At 50.4% G+C, this 21,984-nt stretch overlaps 1 protein-coding gene across 5 annotated transcripts in view; it reads right to left on the bottom strand.

The window, feature by feature from the left end:
• PARP10 (poly(ADP-ribose) polymerase family member 10) overlaps positions 1 to 21,984 on the bottom strand; it is a 103,764-nt gene that overhangs the window by 59,068 nt on the left and 22,712 nt on the right. For 3 of the 5 annotated variants that reach the window (XM_075584313.1, XM_075584312.1, XM_075584314.1), the window contains exon 4: positions 8,726 to 8,959. The exons of 1 other annotated variant lie outside the window; for it this stretch is intronic. In XM_075584313.1, coding sequence (XP_075440428.1) covers positions 8,726 to 8,959 — 234 coding nt within the window. One more of the 5 variants, XM_075584316.1, reaches the window with a different exon arrangement.

The following is a 21,984-nucleotide window of genomic DNA, read 5'->3' as shown; positions in this document are numbered from 1 at the left end:
GCGACGTCTCCAGGCCCTCCATATACAGGCGTTGCAGTCCCGCCGCTCCCAGGAATATCAGTCTGGTCTTTGCTTGTTATATAGTGCGCGCTGGTGCGACGTCTCCAGGCCCTCCATATACAGGCGTTGCAGTCCCGCCGCTCCCAGGAATATCAGCCTGGTCTTTGCTTGTTATATAGTGCGCACTGGTGCGACGTCTCCAGGCCCTCCATATACAGGCGTTGCAGTCCCGCCACTCCCAGGAATATTAGTCTGGTCTTTGCTTGTTATATAGTGCGCACTGGTGCGACGTCTCCAGGCCCTCCATATACAGGCGTTGCAGTCCCGCCGCTCCCAGGAATATCAGCCTGGTCTTAGGCTTGTTATATAGAGCGCGCTGGTGCGACGTCTCCAGGCCCTCCATATACAGGCGTTGCAGTCCCGCCGCTCCCAGGAATATCAGTCTGGTCTTTGCTTGTTATATAGTGCGCACTGGTGCGACGTCTCCAGGCCCTCCATATACAGGCATTGCAGTCCCGCCGCTCCCAGGAATATCAGTCTGGTCTTTGCTTGTTATATAGTGCGCGCTGGTGCGACGTCTCCAGGCCCTCCATATACAGGCGTTGCAGTCCCGCCGCTCCCAGGAATATCAGTCTGGTCTTTGCTTGTTATATAGTGCGCACTGGTGCGACGTCTCCAGGCCCTCCATATACAGGCGTTGCAGTCCCGCCGCTCCCAGGAATATCAGCCTGGTCTTAGGCTTGTTATATAGAGCGCGCTGGTGCGACGTCTCCAGGCCCTCCATATACAGGCGTTGCAGTCCCGCCGCTCCCAGGAATATCAGTCTGGTCTTTGCTTGTTATATAGTGCGCACTGGTGCGACGTCTCCAGGCCCTCCATATACAGGCGTTGCAGTCCCGCCGCTCCCAGGAATATCAGCCTGGTCTTAGGCTTGTTATATAGTGCGCACTGGTGCGACGTCTCCAGGCCCTCCATATACAGGCGTTGCAGTCCCGCCGCTCCCAGGAATATCAGTCTGGTCTTAGTGTGTTTTGTCAGCACAGCCTTTGACTCAAGACATCATCTTCTTCTCCTCAGGTCAGCCCAGTTGTTTGCCAAGGAGTCTCTCCTGGCAGTTTCCCACAGGAGGCTTTTCTAGAGCTCTGATTAGCCAGAAGGAGCCAGGTTAATTGACTGGCTGCGATTAACCAGCTCCCTGCTGGATTACTCAGAATATTTAAAGGCAGTTTTACTTAAACAGGGATAAGTCCCTGTTACAGTTATATTACGATATATGGTAGCTATGGACAAAAAACAAACAGAAGCAGCTCCACACGTAACTGTTTAAAAATAAAGGTACATTTATTTTAAAAATCAGCCACCCATAAGAAGTACACTTACAGGATTTTAAACAGAACCATTCGTGGGAGAGAAATCTCTAAATTTGGTCATCTGCAAGTGAAGGGGAGTCCCAGGAGGCAGGGTGAAACTACACAGCATGTAGCCACCAGCAGCTCATATCACGCGTTGGCGCCAAGATAGTAAGGCATTCAATGCCTCTCCGTCCTCTGCTCCGACATGAAATAATTACCAGCACTTGGAAATGTAGCTGGTAGGATCGCAGGGACACCCAGAGCTCCGTATGCACAGACCCAAACGAGATGACGTCACCAGCCCTACGCGTTTCGTCACACAAAAGCGACTTTGTCTTGTGTTGTTTTTGATATATGGTAGCTATTTCACATCCAATTGGATATATAACTGGCTATATAGCATATGATTACTGAAATAAGGGACCACTGGACCCTTTTCAGGTTTGTAAACCTAATGTGTATATAAGGTACATAAGGTATAATGTGTATAAGCCTATTTGATTAACCCCGTAGTATCCTAGTCTGCTATTTTCTCTTGACCATTAAAGCATAAGATGAACACTATACATTAGCATTTTGTCTTTAGGCAATTGTGTGTTTCTTCTGTGATTACATCTCAACCTGCACGCAATCATTTTACATGAATATAATGACTCATTTTTGATATCTATATATATAAAAATGAAAAGTGTTTGATTGTTAGTAGATGTGGGGATTCTCATTGGTCCGTCAGTCCGCCCGCCCATGCCTGCCTCCCCCACGACTCTCATTGGCCAACAGGTACACTGACATCACGGACACACCTACTGCTGCGGCCGAGTTTATTCGAGCATTTGCCCGTTCTCGGCCGCAGCAGTATCCTGGCGCGCGCCGGAGGGTGCCGGGCGCGCGCCAAAGCAGCGGAAGAGCGCCCTCCGATCGGGGCGCTCTCCCTACCGCTGCCGGGTCCGCCGGGTCCCCCGGAACCCCCTGCCGCCGTCCCCCACATCGCGGGACACCAGGGCTCCCTCGGGGAGCCCTGGACGCGCGTGCAGGGGGCGCAGGCACCCGATGACGCGTGACCGCGCATCGGAGACGCGTGGCACGCCGAGGGGCTGCCACTTGCAAGCCGGGAAATCTCCCGGCTTGCGGAACTGGCCACACTTCAATAAAGTGTGTCGCCAGTGTACTCCACTGTGAGACACACAGTCACACACTGCCACAGAGTCTCACCCCTGCAGACACACCATACCCTGTGACTGTCTAAACTGAGCCCTCAGCATAGCCTCTCTCCCTGCGGACTCACACTACCCCCCTGGGATGACCCCTGCGGAGTCACCCACTGACCTTGGTAAGTCTAACCCACTTTGCAACCCTGTCTCTCCCTGCGCCCTTTACTATCCTCTCCACCTCCTCAATCATCACACACCTCACTTTCAAACCCTCTCTCCACCTCTCTCAACGTCACACACCATCAATATAACCGCCTGTGCTGTCCACCCCCTCTTACCCGTCCACGCCACCACTGTACACCCCTCACAAATGACGACCTCCCTCCGCCTTCCCGCCCGCTCCGCACTCAGCAGTCCGCTTATGGTCTCTCCGCTATCCCGCACGCTCATCTATGTACCTGCTTTCCAGTACAAAATATGCCCCACAAGATCATCCTCTCGCCCGCTCCCCGCTTACTCTATCAAAATGTCCGCCTTCCCGCCCGCTCCGCGCCCTTCAGCAGGCCGCTTACTGTCTGAACCGCGACTGTCAGAAAATGGCGCTCCGCTTCTCTGATGTCCACCCCCCCTCTTACCCGTCCACACCCCCGCTCCTCACAAATCACTACCTCATGGTGGCTTCACACCGCTACACTATACACGCTCTTCCCTCCCCTACTACCCGTCTGACAACCCAGCCCGCGCTTGCACTGGACACCTGGCCCCATCATCGGCGGCACCGCTACTGTGCCAAAATGGCCGCCTTCCCGCCCGATACACTATTCACCCACCACTATTGTCCCCCTTCCTTACCAAAGTAGGACTAATAGAAAGAGCCCGTGATATAGTCACGAGTGCCTTCAAAAGGGTACATTTTTGGTGCACATCACAATAACAATTTTTGTTTTTATTATACAGTGAAAAATCAAGGTGAATCTAAATCTACAGTGATAATAAAATATTAAAATACACACGTGGTGCTATCAGCTGTTGTCCACTAGTATGTACCTATGGTAATGACTATTACAACATTGTGGGATATGTCATTTAGCAATTATTAATGTTGTCCTCCTGCTATAAGCAATAAAGTTGCTATTACCACACAATGGGCCTCATGCAGAGAGCATCGTTATTTCGAAATTCGCCATTTTTTGTTCAATTTCGCGCCGAAACCGGCATAAAATGTCGAGTTTCGAAAAACGCGCCATTTTGTTTTTTCTATTGCTAAAACTCGCCTCGCGGCTGGCGAGAACCTCCATCTCGCCATTTTTAAAACTCTCCGAATGCAGAGAGGTGCGAACAGCATGTAGCGGCTGTTCGCGCCAAGAAAATGGCGCGATTCTCGCATTTTTGCCGCGCCAGGAAAAGATGGCGCTCGCCGCCTATAGTAAAGGGGAAAAAAAGGCGCGAATTTGTTTTTACACGTTTCTGAAGCGCGCATCTCGCCAATTTAAACTCGCCACACGCATCCATGTTAAACATAGCAGAATTCGCACTTTTCTGCATATGGAGAATAAAACTCTCCAAAAAAGCTACTTTTTATGAAATTCGCCAATTTTAAAATTCTATGCTCTCTGCATGAGGCCCAATAAATCTGTTGTAGTCACTCATACAAATGATGTAAAATTGCCAGTGAGTATAGTGCAATGTTAATGTGATTGACACTATCAAGGTCATAGAATCACACGCAGAGTAGTCCGCATACAGCATAATAAAATGTAAGAATACACAAGGCCACCATGGGGGTCCCTCAGCTATTCGACTAACATATGAACGCTGCTTGCTAACAAACAGCACAGCTCCAACATCGCTGCCAACTTGTACTGGGGGTCCCTGTAGCTAATGACAGAGCGTTAGCATAATAATCAGCCAGTAATAGTGCTCTTTCCTCATGCAATGAATGTGCACACAGTCTAATAACCAATGCTGTTAGTGCGTATATATTGTGCCTAACCACACCACAGAAATTGAACCGGTTGTCTCCCACTCATATAGAAGACATATAACCACAGGGTGTGGAATCTGGTATCCAATGACCAATACACAGCACTAATTAATTGGAGGAGGATGCATGGAATACCATGGGGGTCCCTCAGCTGTTAGGCTAACATATAAACGCTGTTTGCTAGCAAACAACGCAGCTCCAACAGCGCTGCCAACTTGTACTGGGGGTCCCTAAGTCTAGTGATAGACGATAGTAGGGTAATCAACTATATTGCCTCCTCCTCGCACTAGAGAGCCGAATTCAATGTATAGTACTTCGCTTTAGTGATCAGGACTACTTGGCTGCTTACAGACATCTCCGGTCAGACCCACGATTACTCAACCGGCTTGGACATAATCAGCTGCACCGCGTGTGAGCCCTTACCAACCTTCATGCAAACAATTTAGATGACCGCCTCAGCTCCGCTATGCAGCCCCCTCCCTTCCCCCCACACCCCCTCCAATGCACGTCTGATTATGATGCCTTTATCTGCCCCTGCACCCCCCTCCCTTCCACCCTTCAATGAACTTAGGAATATTATGCCTTTATCTGCCCCCACCCCTCTCTTACCATCTACCCTACTATACACGCTCTTCACTCGCCTACTACTCTTACCCGCCCGACAACCCAGGCCGCGCTTGCACTGGACATGTGGCCCAATCATCGGCGGCACCGCTACTCTGGCAAAATGGCTGCCTTCCCGCCCGATACGCACTGGACATCTGGCCCCATCATCGGCGGCACCGCTACTCTGCCAAAATGGCCGCCTTCCCGCCCGATACGCACTGGACATCTGGCCCCATCATCGGCGGCACCGCTACTCTGCCAAAATGGCCGCCTTCCTGCCCGATACGCACTGGACATCAGGCGCCAACATCGGCGGCACCGCTACTCTGCCAAAATGGCCGCCTTCCCGCCCGATACGCACTGGACATCTGGCCCCATCATCGACGGCTCCGCTATTCTGACAAAATGGCCGTCTTCCCGCCCGATACGCACTGGACATCTGGCCCCATCATCGACGGCTCTGCTACTCTGCCAAAATGGCCGCCTTCCCGTCCGATACGCACTGGACATGTGGCGCTATCATCGGTGGCTCCGCTACTCTGCCAAAATGGCCGCCTTCCCGCCCGATACGCACTGGACATCTGGCCCCATCATCGGCGGCACCGCTACTCTGCCAAAATGGCCGCCTTCCCGCCCGATACGCACTGGACATCTGGCGCTATCATCGGTGGCTCCGCTACTCTGCCAAAATGGCCGCCTTTAAACTTCAATCATATCTGCTTATTGTACTTTTTATTTTAAACAACACACATTTCTTTTATCCATTTACATCCCGGGCAACGCCGGGTCTATCAGCCAGTGTATAATAAAGATAAAGAGGGTACATCTGTGGGAACCTCTCTCTATTGTGGTGTGTGCTCTATATTTATTCCTTCATTGTGGCCCACACAATTAGTCATTTTCTTGGGTTTTATAAATACAGAAGTTAATAGTGTAGTTGATACATTCAGGAATAATCCCCTTATCTCAGGACTCTCCCCCTCCCTTATCTCAGGACTACCCCCCCTTATCTCAGGTTTCTCCCCCCCCTTTATTCCTGGACTCCATCCCCCTTTATCTCTGGACTCCCCCCCCCTTTATCTCAGGACTCCACTCCCCTTTATCTCAGGACTCCACTCCCCTTTATCTCAGGACTCCACCCCCCTTTATCTCAGGACTCCACACCCCACCTTTATCCTAGGACTCCCCTTCCCCTTATCTCTGGACTCCCCCCCCCCTTTATCTCAGGACTCCACCCCCCTTTATCTCAGGACTCTCCCACCCCCTTTATCCTAGGACTCTCCCCTCCTCTTTATATCAGGACTCCCTGACTCCTTTATCCTAGGATTCTTCCCCCCCTCTTTATCTCAGGACTCTCCCCCCTTCCCCTTATCTCAGGACTCTCCCCCCTTCCCCTTATCTCAGGACTCTCCCCCCTTCCCCTTATCTCAGGACTCTCCCCCCTTCCCCTTATCTCAGGACTCTCCCCCCTTCCCCTTATCTCAGGACTCTCCCCACTTCCCCTTATCTCAGGACACCCCCCTTATCTCAGGACACCCCCTTTATCTCAGGACACCCCCTTTATCTCAGGACACCCCCTTTATCTCAGGACACCCCCTTTATCTCAGGACACCCCCTTTATCTCAGGACACCCCCTTTATCTCAGGACACCCCCTTTATCTCAGGACCCCCAGGACTCTCCCCCTTTATCTCAGGACACCCCCCCCCCTTTATCTCAGGACTCTCCCCCTTTATCTCAAGACTCTCCCCCTTTATCTCAGGACTCTCCCCCTTTATCTCAGGACTCTCCCCCTTTATCTCAGGACTCCCCCCCTTTATCTCAGGACTCCCCCCCTTTATCTCAGGACTCTCCCCCTTTATCTCAGGACTCTCCCCCTTTATCTCAGGACTCTCCCCCTTTATCTCAGGACTCTCCCCCTTTATCTCAGGACTCCCCCCCCTTTATCTCAGGACTCCCCCCCTTTATCTCAGGACTCCCCCCCCCCTTTATCTCAGGACTCCCCCCCCTTTATCTCAGGACTCCCCCCCCTTTATCTCAGGACTCCCCCCCTTTATCTCAGGACTCCCCCCCCCTCCCCTTTATCTCAAGACTTCCCATTGCCCATTCTCCCTGCCAGTCATGGAAGGACATGATGGCAGTGCCGCTATCTCTCAGCATGGTGACAGAGCACCCCCCCCGTTATATCAGGACCCCCCCCCGTTATATCAGGAGTCTTCCTCCCCCTTTATCTCAGGACTTCCCATTGCCCACTCACCCTGCAAGTCATGGAGGACATGATGGCAGTGCCGCTATCTCTCTGCATGGTGACAGAGCACCCCCCCCCCCGTTATATCAGGACCCTCCCCCCCCTGTTATATCAAGACTCCCCCCCCGTTATATCAGGACTCTTCCCCCGTTATATAACTCCTTATACTTCCTCCCAAACCTGGCCCTACTACCTCCTTCCACATTACTGTTGGAACTACGATCATTCACCCAGTAGCCCAAGCACACTGCCTAGGGGTCACACTCGACTCCTCTCTCACATTCTCCTCTCATATTCAAAACGTTTCTAAAACTTGTCGCTTTTTCCTCCGCAATATAACTAAGATACGCCCATTCCTCTGTTACTGGACTGCTAAAACTCTGACTCAGGCCCTCATTCTCTCCCGTCTTGATTACTGTAACCTCCTGCTGTCCGGCCTTCCTGCCTCTCACCTGTCTCCCCTACAATCTATCCTAAACGCTGCTGCCAGAATCACTCTACTCTTTCCTAGATCTGTCTCAGCATCTCCCCTCCTGAAATCCCTCTCCTGGCTTCCGATCAAATAACGTATAACACACTCCATTCTTCTGCTCACTTTTAAAGCTTTACACTCTTCTGCCCCCCCTTACATCTCAGCCCTAATTTCTCGGTATGCACCATCCCGACTCTTGCGTTTTTCTCAAGGATGTCTTCTTTCTACCTCTTTGTATCTAAAGCCCTCTCCCGCTTTAATCCTTTCTCACTGACTGCCCCACAACTCTGGAATGCCCTTCCCCTCAGTACCCGACTAGCACCCTCTCTATCCACCTTTAAGACCCACCTTAAGACACACTTGCTTATAGAAGCATATGAATAGCACTGTGGATATTCTGAACACATGATACATAAGCTTGGCCCCCTGCAGACGCACTTACCAGAACTCCCTCCTACTGTCTCTGTACGGTCTCCCTACCTACCAATTAGACTGTAAGCTCCTCGGGGCAGGGACTCCTCTTCCTAAATGTTATGTTTATGTCTGAAGCACTTATTCCCATGATCTGTTATTTATATTATCTGTTATTTATTTGATTACCACATGTATTACTACTGTGAAGCGCTATGTACATTTATGGCGCTATATAAATAAAGACATACAATACAATACAATAAGGACTCCCCCCCCGTTATATCAGGACCCCCCGTTATATAAGGACTCCCCCCCGTTATATCAGGACTCCCCCCCCGTTATCTCAGGACTCTTCCCCCCCCCACCTTTATCTCAGGACTTCCCATTGCCCACTCACCCTGCCAGTCATGGAAGGACACAATGGCTGTGCCGCTATCTCTCAGCATGGTGACAGAGCGCACCCTCCCCCGTTATCTCAGGACTTCCCATTGCCCACTCACCCTGCCAGTCATGGAAGGACACAATGGCAGTGCCGCTATCTCTCAGCATGGTGACAGAGCGCACCTTCCCTCCTCCGCTCCGCTTGCTCTCCAGATAAAGCTCCAGGAGGTCGGAGGCAATCTCGGGCCCCAAATTCTGAACCAGAACCTGATCCGAGGCTCTGACCCGCTGCACTGAGACGGACGTCCCGTGTAACTTGCGGGCGAGAACACGCTGCGACATGGATCCAAAATCTGAGGGGGGGGGGATAGAGGGAGAGTGAGCCCGGACCCTACCAAGTGTGAGTGGCTGTCATGTTTATCTAAGTGTGAGTGGACAGTGGTTACCTGAGTGTGGTTGCTGTGGTTGTGCAAATGGGCCAGAGTTATCTAAGTGTGAGTGGTCCAAGGTTGAGTTTTAGTGGGCCAGGGCTATCTAAATGTGAGCAGTTGCTGTGGTTACCCGAATGTGAGCAGTTGCTGTGGTTACCCGAATGTGAGCAGTTGCTGTGGTTACCTGAATATGAGCAGTTGCTGTGGTTACCTGAATGTGAGCAGTTGCTGTGGTTACCTGAATGTGAGCAGTTGCTGTGGTTACCTGAATGTGAGCAGTTGCTGTGGTTACCTGAATGTGAGCAGTTGCTGTGGTTACCCGAATGTGAGCAGTTGCTGTGGTTACCCGAATGTGAGCAGTTGCTGTGGTTACCCGAATGTGAGCAGTTGCTGTGGTTACCTGAATGTGAGCAGTTGCTGTGGTTACCTGAATGTGAGCAGTTGCTGTGGTACCCGAATGTGAGCAGTTGCTGTGGTTACCCGAATGTGAGCAGTTGCTGTGGTTACCTGAATGTGAGCAGTTGCTGTGGTTACCTGAATGTGAGCAGTTACTGTGGTTACCCGAATGTGAGCAGTTACTGTGGTTACCTGAATGTGAGCAGTTGCTGTGGTTACCCGAATGTGAGCAGTTACTGTGTTTACCCGAATGTGAGCAGTTGCTGTGGTTACCCGAATGTGAGCAGTTGCTGTCGTTACCTGAATGTGAGCAGTTATTGTGGTTACCCGAATGTGAGCAGTTGCTGTGGTTACCCGAATGTGAGCAGTTGCTGTCGTTACCTGAATGTGAGCAGTTGCTGTGGTTACCCGAATGTGAGCAGTTGCTGTGGTTACCCGAATGTGAGCAGTTGCTGTGATTACACGAATGTGAGCAGTTGGTGTGGTTACCTGAATGTGAGCAGTTGCTGTGGTTACCCGAATGTGAGCAGTTGCTGTGGTTACCCGAATGTGAGCAGTTGCTGTGGTTACCCGAATGTGAGCAGTTGCTGTGGTTACCTGAATGTGAGCAGTTGCTGTGGTTACCCGAATGTGAGCAGTTGCTGTGGTTACCTGAACGTGAGCAGTTGCTGTGGTTACCTGAATGTGAGCAGTTACTGTGGTTACCTGAATGTGAGCAGTTGCTGTGGTTACCTGAATGTGAGCAGTTGCTGTGGTTACCTGAATGTGAGCAGTTGCTGTGGTTACCTGAATGTGAGCAGTTGCTGTGGTTACCTGAATGTGAGCAGTTGCTGTGGTTACCTGAATGTGAGCTGTTACTGTGGTTACCCGAATGTGAGCAGTTGCTGTGGTTACCCGAATGTGAGCAGTTGCTGTGGTTACCTGAATGTGAGCAGTTGCTGTGGTTACCCGAATGTGAGCAGTTACTGTGGTTACCCGAATGTGAGCAGTTACTGTGGTTACCCGAATGTGAGCAGTTGCTGTGGTTACCCGAATGTGAGCAGTTGCTGTGGTTACCCGAATGTGAGCAGTTGCTGTGGTTACCCGAATGTGAGCAGTTGCTGTGGTTACCCGAATGTGAGCAGTTGCTGTGGTTACCTGAATGTGAGCAGTTGCTGTGGTTACCTGAATGTGAGCAGTTGCTGTGGTTACCTGAATGTGAGCAGTTGCTGTGGTTACCTGAATGTGAGCAGTTGCTGTGGTTACCCGAATGTGAGCAGTTGCTGTGGTTACCCGAATGTGAGCAGTTACTGTGGTTACCCGAATGTGAGCAGTTGCTGTGGTTACCCGAATGTGAGCAGTTGCTGTGGTTACCCGAATGTGAGCAGTTGCTGTGGTTACCTGAATGTGAGCAGTTGCTGTGGTTACCCGAATGTGAGCAGTTGCTGTGGTTACCTGAACGTGAGCAGTTGCTGTGGTTACCTGAATGCGAGTAGTTGCTGTGGTTACCTGAATGTGAGCAGTTGCTGTGGTTACCTGAATGTGAGCAGTTGCTGTGGTTACCTGAATGTGAGCAGTTGCTGTGGTTACCTGAATGTGAGCAGTTGCTGTGGTTACCTGAATGTGAGCAGTTGCTGTGGTTACCTGAATGTGAGCAGTTGCTGTGGTTACCTGAATGTGAGCAGTTGCTGTAGTTACCTGAATGTGAGCTGTTACTGTGGTTACCCGAATGTGAGCAGTTGCTGTGGTTACCTGAATGTGAGCAGTTGCTGTGGTTACCCGAATGTGAGCAGTTGCTGTGGTTACCCGAATGTGAGCAGTTGCTGTGGTTACCCGAATGTGAGCAGTTGCTGTGGTTACCCGAATGTGAGCAGTTGCTGTGGTTACCTGAATGTGAGCAGTTGCTGTGGTTACCTGAATGTGAGCAGTTGCTGTCGTTACCCGAATGTGAGCAGTTGCTGTGGTTACCCGAATGTGAGCAGTTGCTGTGGTTACCCGAATGTGAGCAGTTGCTGTGGTTACCTGAATGTGAGCAGTTGCTGTGGTTACCCGAATGTGAGCTGTTACTGTGGTTACCCGAATGTGAGCAGTTGCTGTGGTTACCTGAATGTGAGCTGTTACTGTGGTTACCCGAATGTGAGCAGTTGCTGTGGTTACCTGAATGTGAGCAGTTGCTGTGGTTACCTGAATGTGAGCAGTTGCTGTGGTTACCCGAATGTGAGCATTTGCTGTGGTTACCTGAATGTGAGCAGTTGCTGTGGTTACCCGAATGTGAGCTGTTACTGTGGTTACCCGAATGTGAGCAGTTGCTGTGGTTACCCGAATGTGAGCAGTTGCTGTGGTTACCTGAATATGAGCAGTTGCTGTGGTTACCCAAATGTGAGCAGTTGCTGTGGTTACCCAAATGTGAGCAGTTGCTGTGGTTACCTGAATGTGAGCAGTTGCTGTGGTTACCTGAATGTGAGCAGTTGCTGTGGTTATCCGAATATGAGCAGTTGCTGTGGTTACCCGAATGTGAGCAGCTGCCGTGGTTACCTGAATGTGAGCAGTTGCTGTGGTTACCCGAATGTGAGCAGTTGCTGTGGTTACCCGAATGTGAGCAGTTGCTGTGGTTACCTGAATGTGAGCAGTTGCCGTGGTTACCTGAATGTGCAACTAGTGTAAAAGCAAAGATTGCACATTCAGATAACTCACAGCAGTCTTATTTACAAAACCGTGATACACACAGAAAAAACCCGCACAGCTTATGCTAACCACAGTGAGGTGCTGACTGGATGGAGACTAATAATATCATATGAGAGAAAAAAGGACCCAGTCTTCCAGCTCCTCTGTCACAACAAATGTAGAATTATAAAATTAAAATACTTTATTGATAACCAAGAATAAAAAATAGGGCGTTAAAACGTAATTAAACGGTGTGTTATAACAGCACTTGACTGTATCCTTCATAACCCATCCGAGATAAGGTGGGTAGATATAGTGATAAGATCCCTTATAGATATTCGGGATCAAGGCGCTATCTGTAATAGCTTCCTAAAAGATATAGGAGATGGGTCTATTGGAGCTCACTTAGAGGTTAATCTCAGTATTAGTGTATCAGTGCATGTGTTACGCACTCAAGTGACACACCAATAATATAAGCGTTTTATGGCATAGTAAGCGACAGGTTAGACCATATCTGCCCCTGCTTGAAATAGCGCTGCTCGCTTGATAATCTCGCTAACATTAAAGGTGCTAGGTCTATGGTGGAATCGTATTGTGCCCACAGATGAAATAAAGCGCAGGCTAATAAGCAAACAAAAGGTAAGGTATAATTCCGTTGGCATTGATCAGGTGTGTATTTGATATACCATGGACACCTATACTGCAGAAAGGTAATTGATGCAGACCACCATATGTGCTGCTGATATGTCGTAGGATTTATGGGTGTGCTCTTAATCCACAGGGCTCACCTATATTATCAGTTGAGTATGGCTGCATCAATATTGAGCTTGATGGTGCAGTGTGATTACCAGTCATACATTAGCCATTCTGTTTGAATCCACATAAATACACCTAGTGCACATTCACAGTCACTGATCCCAGGGCTGGGTGATATGGTGCATAAAGGAGGCGGCTAATGTTGAAGCAACCTCCACTATAATTGTGGTGGCTAGAGCTGGTAGCAACGCTGTAAACTGCTCAAAAGTAAGTCTGCCAGTATCCGGTGAGTACACTGACAAAATGCCAACAGTGTCAACCGGTAGGTAAAGCGGGTGTATGTGGGGTTGTTGATGGGATGAAAAACACACTGTATGATCACCCCACCCCCCTTATTGACCCTTGATGACAGATAAAAACCTAATACCAGTTTGTGGGGGGGAGCGGTCTATCTGTGAATCGCATGGTCCCCTATATCAGCGCTGATCTTGGTTATATCAGCGCTGATATGCTCGAGGACCTGCCTGTCTGTGAGTGAGTAGACCCTGTGAGGTAGTAGGATCCCGCGGTACAGTGACACAGCGCGATCCTAAGTGAACATACACGCCGGGGGAAACCGCAAGTCTAACAACGCGGATCAATATCCATCAGCTGTTGTGTTCAAATCAACCGGTTTCCCGCGTGTGCAGGAGAGAAAATGCCGACGCGCGCGTTTCACGTAGTGAACGCTTCTTCAGGGCACGTAGGGGGAGGTAGATATACAGTGGAGAGAAATGGTGCTCAAGCACATTGACCTCACATTAACAATGAAAGGACAAGAGGGCACTGGGAATTAGCAATTAAGCAGTACAAACCTATGAAAGGGCTCCAATTACCCTGAAGGCAGGGGGTAAATGCACAAAAACACCCCCCCCTTACCTCATTGGGATGGCCCCAGGCAAACGTACTCACACTTAGTACCTCCAGTCCCTCTCTCCTTGGGCGTGCTGCTGAATCCAGTGAGGAAAGGTCCAATGTAGTGAAGCGTGCAGCGCACAGCCAAAAAGGCAAGAGTGGTCTGGCAAAAAATCTTTTATTAATTAAGAGATCATAAAACAGAGGGTTGTGAAACCTTCGACGCGTTTCGTGCAACAAAAATGCACTTTATCAAGAAGTGCCTAAAACATAGTTCAAGTACCCTATATAGGGATCGTCTGCCGCCTTGGCGCCAAAAATCAGCGTGTGACATCACTTCAAGATCTCCAATCAGAACCGGAGTACGCTGCGCACGCGCCATGCAGACCACTGCGTGTCATCTGGCTGAGGCGTGTTCAGGCTTGCGTCTCACAGTGAGACTCAGTATAGTGCTGGTCTGCATGGCGGACTTACTTTTGAGCAGTTTACAGCGTTGATACCAGCTCTAGCCACCACAATTATAGTGGAGGTTGCTTCAACATTAGCCGCCTCCTTTATGCACCATATCACCCAGCCCTGGGATCAGTGACTGTGAATGTGCACTAGGTGTATTTATGTGGATTCAAACAGAATGGCTAATGTATGACTGGTAATCACACTGCACCATCAAGCTCAATATTGATGCAGCCATACTCAACTGATAATATAGGTGAGCCCTGTGGATTAAGAGCACACCCATAAATCCTACGACATATCAGCAGCACATATGGTGGTCTGCATCAATTACCTTTCTGCAGTATAGGTGTCCATGGTATATCAAATACACACCTGATCAATGCCAACGGAATTATACCTTACCTTTTGTTTGCTTATTAGCCTGCGCTTTATTTCATCTGTGGGCACAATACGATTCCACCATAGACCTAGCACCTTTAATGTTAGCGAGATTATCAAGCGAGCAGCGCTATTTCAAGCAGGGGCAGATATGGTCTAACCTGTCGCTTACTATGCCATAAAACGCTTATATTATTGGTGTGTCACTTGAGTGCGTAACACATGCACTGATACACTAATACTGAGATTAACCTCTAAGTGAGCTCCAATAGACCCATCTCCTATATCTTTTAGGAAGCTATTACAGATAGCGCCTTGATCCCGAATATCTATAAGGGATCTTATCACTATATCTACCCACCTTATCTCGGATGGGTTATGAAGGATACAGTCAAGTGCTGTTATAACACACCGTTTAATTACGTTTTAACGCCCTATTTTTTATTCTTGGTTATCAATAAAGTATTTTAATTTTATAATTCTACATTTGTTGTGACAGAGGAGCTGGAAGACTGGGTCCTTTTTCTCTCATATGATATTATTTACAAAACCCAAAGATTGCAATAACCTCCAAACAGCAGGCACTTTTCCTCCTCCACACTTAAAGGGTGGTTTATGTATGAATGAATGAATGAATGAATATCTTTATTTACATAGCGCCATTAATGTACATAGGTTTACCATTCAGCCAGTTAGAGTAAAGCGGATTGTGAGTAAATCTAAACAATATCTGATGAGAGAAAGTGAAGTTCTGTCCAAACTCAAGGCAAACGGCTACTCCAGGGAGCGAAGAGAAACATTGAGAAACAGACGAGGGATTCCCTACTACAGTAGAAGAAGAGCTCAGACTCCCTACTACTGGGAGAAGAGCTCAGACTCCCTACTACAGTAGAAGAAGAGCTCAGACTCCTTACTACTGGGAGAAGAGCTCAGACTCCCTACTACAGTAGAAGAAGAGCTCAGACTCCCTACTACTGGGAGAAGAGCTCAGACTCCCTACTACTGGGAGAAGAGCTCAGACTCCCTACTACTGGGAGAAGAGCTCAGGCTCCCTACTACTGGGAGAAGAGCTCAGACTCCCTACTACTGGGAGAAGAGCTCAGGCTCCCTACTACTGGGAGAAGAGCTCAGACTCCCTACTACTGGGAGAAGAGCTCAGACTCCCTACTACTGGGAGAAGAGCTCAGACTCCCTACTACTGGGAGAAGAGCTCAGACTCCCTACTACTGGGAGAAGAGCTCAGGCTCCCTACTACTGGGAGAAGAGCTCAGACTCCCTACTACTGGGAGAAGAGCTCAGGCTCCCTACTACTGGGGGAAGAGCTCAGACTCCCTACTACTGGAAGAAGAGCTCAGGCTCCCTACTACTGGGAGAAGAGCTCAGACTCCCTACTACTGGGAGAAGAGCTCAGACTCCCTACTACTGGGAGAAGAGCTCAGACTCCCTACTACTGGGAGAAGAGCTCAGGCTCCCTACTACTGGGAGAAGAGCTCAGACTCCCTACTACTGGGAGAAGAGCTCAGGCTCCCTACTACTGGGAGAAGAGCTCAGGCTCCCTACTACTGGGAGAAGAGCTCAGGCTCCCTACTACTGGGAGAAGAGCTCAGGCTCCCTACTACTGGGAGAAGAGCTCAGACTCCCTACTACTGGGAGAAGAGCTCAGGCTCCCTACTACTGGGAGAAGAGCTCAGACTCCCTACTACTGGGAGAAGAGCTCAGGCTCCCTACTACTGGGAGAAGAGCTCAGACTCCCTACTACTGGGAGAAGAGCTCAGACTCCCTACTACTGGGGGAAGAGCTCAGACTCCCTACTACTGGAAGAAGAGCTCCGGCTCCCTACTACTGGGAGAAGAGCTCAGACTCCCTACTACTGGGAGAAGAGCTCAGACTCCCTACTACTGGGAGAAGAGCTCAGACTCCCTACTACTGGGAGAAGAGCTCAAGCTCCCTACTACTGGGAGAAGAGCTCCGACTCCCTACTACTGGGAGAAGAGCTCAGGCTCCCTACTACTGGGAGAAGAGCTCAGGCTCCCTACTACTGGAAGAAGAGCTCAGGCTCCCTACTACTGGGAGAAGAGCTCAGGCTCCCTACTACTGGGAGAAGAGCTCAGACTCCCTACTACTGGGAGAAGAGCTCAGACTCCCACCCTGCACCCAAAACCCAAGGACGTGTCTGGGGGAAGAGCTCAGACTCACACCCTGCACCCAAAACCCAATGACGTGTCGGGGGGAAGAGCTCAGACTCCCACCCTGCACCCAAAACCCAATGACGTGTCTGGGAGAAGAGCTCATTCTCCCACCCTGCACCCAAAACCCAAGGACGTGTCTGGGAGAAGAGCTCAGACTCCCACCCTGCACCCAAAACCCAATGACGTGTCGGGGGGAAGAGCTCAGACTCCCACCCTGCACCCAAAACCCAATGACGTGTCTGGGAGAAGAGCTCATTCTCCCACCCTGCACCCAAAACCCAAGGACGTGTCTGGGAGAAGAGCTCAGACTCCCACCCTGCACCCAAAACCCAATGACGTGTCTGGGGGAAGAGCTCAGACTCACACCCTGCACCCAAAACCCAATGACGTGTCGGGGGGAAGAGCTCAGACTCCCACCCTGCACCCAAAACCCAAGGACGTGTCTGGGGGAAGAGCTCAGACTCACACCCTGCACCCAAAACCCAATGACGTGTCGGGGGGAAGAGCTCAGACTCCCACCCTGCACCCAAAACCCAATGACGTGTCTGGGAGAAGAGCTCATTCTCCCACCCTGCACCCAAAACCCAAGGACGTGTCTGGGAGAAGAGCTCAGACTCCCACCCTGCACCCAAAACCCAATGACGTGTCGGGGGGAAGAGCTCAGACTCCCACCCTGCACCCAAAACCCAAGGACGTGTCTGGGGGAAGAGCTCAGACTCCCACCCTGCACCCAAAACCCAAGGACGTGTCTGGGCGAAGAGCTCATTTTCCCACCCTGCACCCAAAACCCAATGACGTGTCTGGGAGAAGAGCTCAGACTCCCACCCTGCACCCAAAACCCAAGGACGTGTCTGCGAGAAGAGCTCAGACTCCCACCCTGTGCCCAAAACCCAAGGACATGTCTGGGGGAAGAGTTCAGACTCCCGCCCTGCACCCAAAACCCAAGGACGTGTCTGGGGGAAGAGCTCAGACTCCCACCCTGCACCCAAAACCCAAGGACGTGTCTGCGAGAAGAGCTCAGACTCACACCCTGCACCCAAAACCCAAGGACGTGTCTGGGAGAAGAGCTCAGACTCACACCCTGCACCCAAAACCCAAGGACATGTCTGGGGGAAGAGCTCAGACTCCCACCCTGCACCCAAAAACCAAGAACGTGTCTGGGGGAAGAGCTCATTCTCCCACCCTGCACCCAAAACCCAAGGACGTGTCTGGGAGAAGAGCTCAGACTCACACCCTGCACCCTGTGACAGGGTGAAGTCAACCACTATCAATTATGCCTGGGAAACATATGTCTGAGTGCTTCATCCAGCACTCATAAGGGTTAACTCAGGTGGAAGTTAGGTAGTCAGGAAGTAAGCTGACACCTGAGAGCCAGGAAGGTAGATAAGGATCTTGTTACCAGCAGTAGCTGCCTGTCTCAGATGAGAGCACATGGATATATGTGCTGCTAGCCAGAAGGATACAGCACACTACTTACTGCAGCCAAAGTAAGATTTCTTTCATTTGTTTGCATGACTGCTTAAAAAGACTCTTACGGTTTGGGTATGGTTTAGCCAGCCAGCCTGCTAGCTAGGACTGCAGTGTTAGTCAGTTTTCTCCCAACGTGGAGCAGGATTTATTTGCTTAAAGGGACAGTGTACCCGCATGTTATGTTGCTGTGGAGAAATAAAGCCACTGAACGTTTTAATTTATCCTGAAACTACACGTGTGGACTGTTCCCTGACCTCGGCTACAGGCCGTCCTGCCACACACCCAAAACCCAAGGACGTGTCTGGGGGAAGAGCTCAGACTCCCACGCTGCACCCAAAACCCAAGGACGTGTCTGGGGGAAGAGCTCAGACTCCCACCCTGCACCCAAAACCCAAGGACGTGACTGGGGGAAGAGCTCAGACTCCCACCCTGCACCCAAAACCCAAGCACGTGTCTGGGGGAAGAGCTCAGACTCCCACCCTGCACCCAAAACCCAATGACGTGTCTGGGGGAAGAGCTCAGACTCCCACCCTGCACCCAAAACCCAATGACGTGTCTGGGAGAAGAGCTCATTTTCCCACCCTGCACCCAAAACCCAATGACGTGTCTGGGGGAAGAGCTCAGACTCCCACCCTGCACCCAAAACCCAAGGACGTGTCTGCGAGAAGAGCTCAGACTCCCACCCTGCACCCAAAACCCAAGGACGTGTCTGGGGGAAGAGCTCAGACTCCCACCCTGCACCCTGTGACAGGGTGAAGTCAACCCCTATCAATTATGCCTGGGAAACATATGTCTGAGTGCTTCATCCAGCACTCATAAGGGTTAACTCAGGTGGAAGTTAGGTAGTCAGGAAGTAAGCTGACACCTGAGAGCCAGGAAGGTAGATAAGGATCTTGTTACCAGCAGTAGCTGCCTGTCTCAGATGAGAGCACATGGATATATGTGCTGCTAGCCAGAAGGATACAGCACACTACTTACTGCAGCCAAAGTAAGATTTCTTTCATTTGTTTGCATGACTGCTTAAAAAGACTCTTACGGTTTGGGTATGGTTTAGCCAGCCAGCCTGCTAGCTAGGACTGCAGTGTTAGTCAGTTTTCTGCCAACGTGGAGCAGGATTTATTTGCTTAAAGGGACAGTGTACCCGCAAGTTATGTTGCTGTGGAGAAATAAAGCCACTGAACGTTTTCATTTATCCTGAAACTACACGTGTGGACTGTTCCCTGACCTCGGCTACAGGCCGTCCTGCCACACACCCAAAACCCAAGGACGTGTCTGGGGGAAGAGCTCAGACTCCCACCCTGCACCCAAAACCCAAGGACGTGTCTGGGGGAAGAGCTCAGACTCCCACCCTGCACCCAAAACCCAAGGACGTGTCTGGGGGAAGAGCTCAGACTCCCACCCTGCACCCAAAACCCAAGGACGTGTCTGGGGGAAGAGCTCAGACTCCCACCCTGCACCCAAAACCCAAGGACGTGTCTGGGAGAAGAGCTCAGACTCACACCCTGCACCCAAAACCCAAGGACGTGTCTGGGGGAAGAACTCATTCTCCCACCCTGCACCCAAAACCCAAGGACGTGTCTGGGAGAAGAGTTCAGACTCCAACCCTGCACCCAAAACCCAAGGACGTGTCTGGGGGAAGAGCTCAGACTCCCACCCTGAACCCAAAACCAAGTACGTGTCTGGGGGAAGAGCTTAGACTCCCACCCTGCACCCAAAATCCAAGGATGTGTCTGGGAGAAGAGCTCATTCTCCCACCATGAACCCAAAACCCAAGTACGTGTCGGGGGGAAGAGCTCAGACTCCCACCCTGCACCCAAAACCCAAGGACGTGTCTGGGGGAAGAGCTCAGACTCCCACCCTGCACCCAAAACCCAAAGACATGTCTGGGAGAAGAGCTCATTCTCCCACCCTGCACCCAAAACCCAAGGACGTGTCTGGGAGAAGAGCTCAGACTCCCACCCTGCACCCAAAACCCAAGGACGTGTCTGGGGGAAGAGCTCAGACTCCCACCCTGTTCCCAAAACCCAAGGACGTGTCTGGGGAAGAGCTCAGACTCCCACCCAAAACCCAAAACCCAAAGACATGTCTGGGGGAAGAGCTCAGACTCACACCCTGCACCCAAAACCCAAGGACTTTTGTGTTGTTTGGCAGATATATGTTGTTATTTTGTTCTATGCTTATGCTGTTAAACGTGTAATGCAACCTGATTGCCCTTGTCCGAGAAATAAAGTACTTTCTTTGCAAGACGTTGGTGTGTAAACTCCTGACTCTACCTGTGAGGCTGCTCCATCACACCTGTAAACGTTACATACACTCCCCACTACATGACATCGTCTAGCATATTATGTGCCATCTGGACTTTTATAAGATGGTGTCACGTGGAGTACAGGGTATGTGGTTAAATATCATATCCAACATACAGTAATATAATGCTACTTATGGCAATGACCCCACCTAGTACACCAATCAATTCAATTCTACTTGTTCATTCATGCCATTCGGGGACACAAACGTATGTGTTCATCTCGCTTCCTTCTTTGGAGGGAGCGTGTCTAATGTTCAGAAAAGACATTATGGAAATAGAGAGAGTGCAGAGAAGAGCCACCAAATGAATAAAGGGGATGGACAATCAGGCTTATGACTAAAAATGATAAATATATATATATATATATATATATATATATATATATACCTCCCCTCTACAATGTTACCACCTTTCCTCTCACAATATAATATAATGTGTGTGTGTGTGTGTGTATATATATGCAGTGTTCGACAAACCTATACATTTGCACGCCCCGGGCGAGTGGATTTAACATCGTGGCGAGCTCCTATTGGCCCAAGCAGAACACGTGGGTACTAGGTGGCGAGAAGATTTTTTTGTTCGGCGAGTAGATTTTTTGGTGATTTGTCGACCACTGTATATATGTATATGTATATATATAGGAGGTTTATATTACATACAGTATAGATATATATATATACACACACACAGTGGTCGACAAATCACCAAAAAATCTACTCGCCGAACAAAAAAATCTACTCGCCACCTAGTACCCACGTGTGCTGCTTGGGCCAATAGGAGCTCGCCACGATGTTAAATCCACTCGCCCGGGGCGTGCAAATGTATAGGTTTGTCGAACACTGCATATATATACACACACACATTATATTATATTGTGAGAGGAAAGGTGGTAAAATGGTAGAGGGGAGGTATATATTAGATTCAGAAATGAGATACACTCCGCGCGCTGAGACCACGCCAGCAGTTGGAGCTGGGACAGCAGACAGGTAGGGTGTGTATGTGGAGGGTGTCAGTGACCCCTGCACTAGGCCAGAGACCCCCTTAGGCCCCGACTCCCCTCAGCTTGTGGTTGCTGCAGGGACAGGCCCATAGACAGGGACACTGCCCTGCAGTGCCAGTGTGAGGGACACAGACCGGACGTGGCTGTATCCTGGCATCACGTGGTCTGGGACCAGATCACCATCTACAGTACAGAGACGCTCTGCATGGTGGCACCATCCACGCGGGACACCCCCCAACGTAGAGGCGGAAGCTTCGCGGGTAACGTCACTGGATCCCATCTTGTTACATCGACGCGCCCGGGTGGGTGCTGGGAGCACCCGGCAGGTACCTCACCTCAACACATTCACCAACTATACACTTCTGTTCCAGTGGGGCAGCGCTGTCTCAGGGTGGGTTGGTTCCTGTAGATACCGGGTCGGTTGGGTGCCCAGGTGCACCTCAGTACTTTGGGGTAAACC

The sequence above is a fragment of the Ascaphus truei genome, unplaced genomic scaffold (assembly GCF_040206685.1).
Source record: "Ascaphus truei isolate aAscTru1 unplaced genomic scaffold, aAscTru1.hap1 HAP1_SCAFFOLD_538, whole genome shotgun sequence".
Classification (NCBI taxonomy): Eukaryota; Metazoa; Chordata; class Amphibia; order Anura; family Ascaphidae; genus Ascaphus; species Ascaphus truei.
Note: the sequence above shows the minus strand (reverse complement) of the source record. Positions and strands in the feature narration are given on the sequence as shown.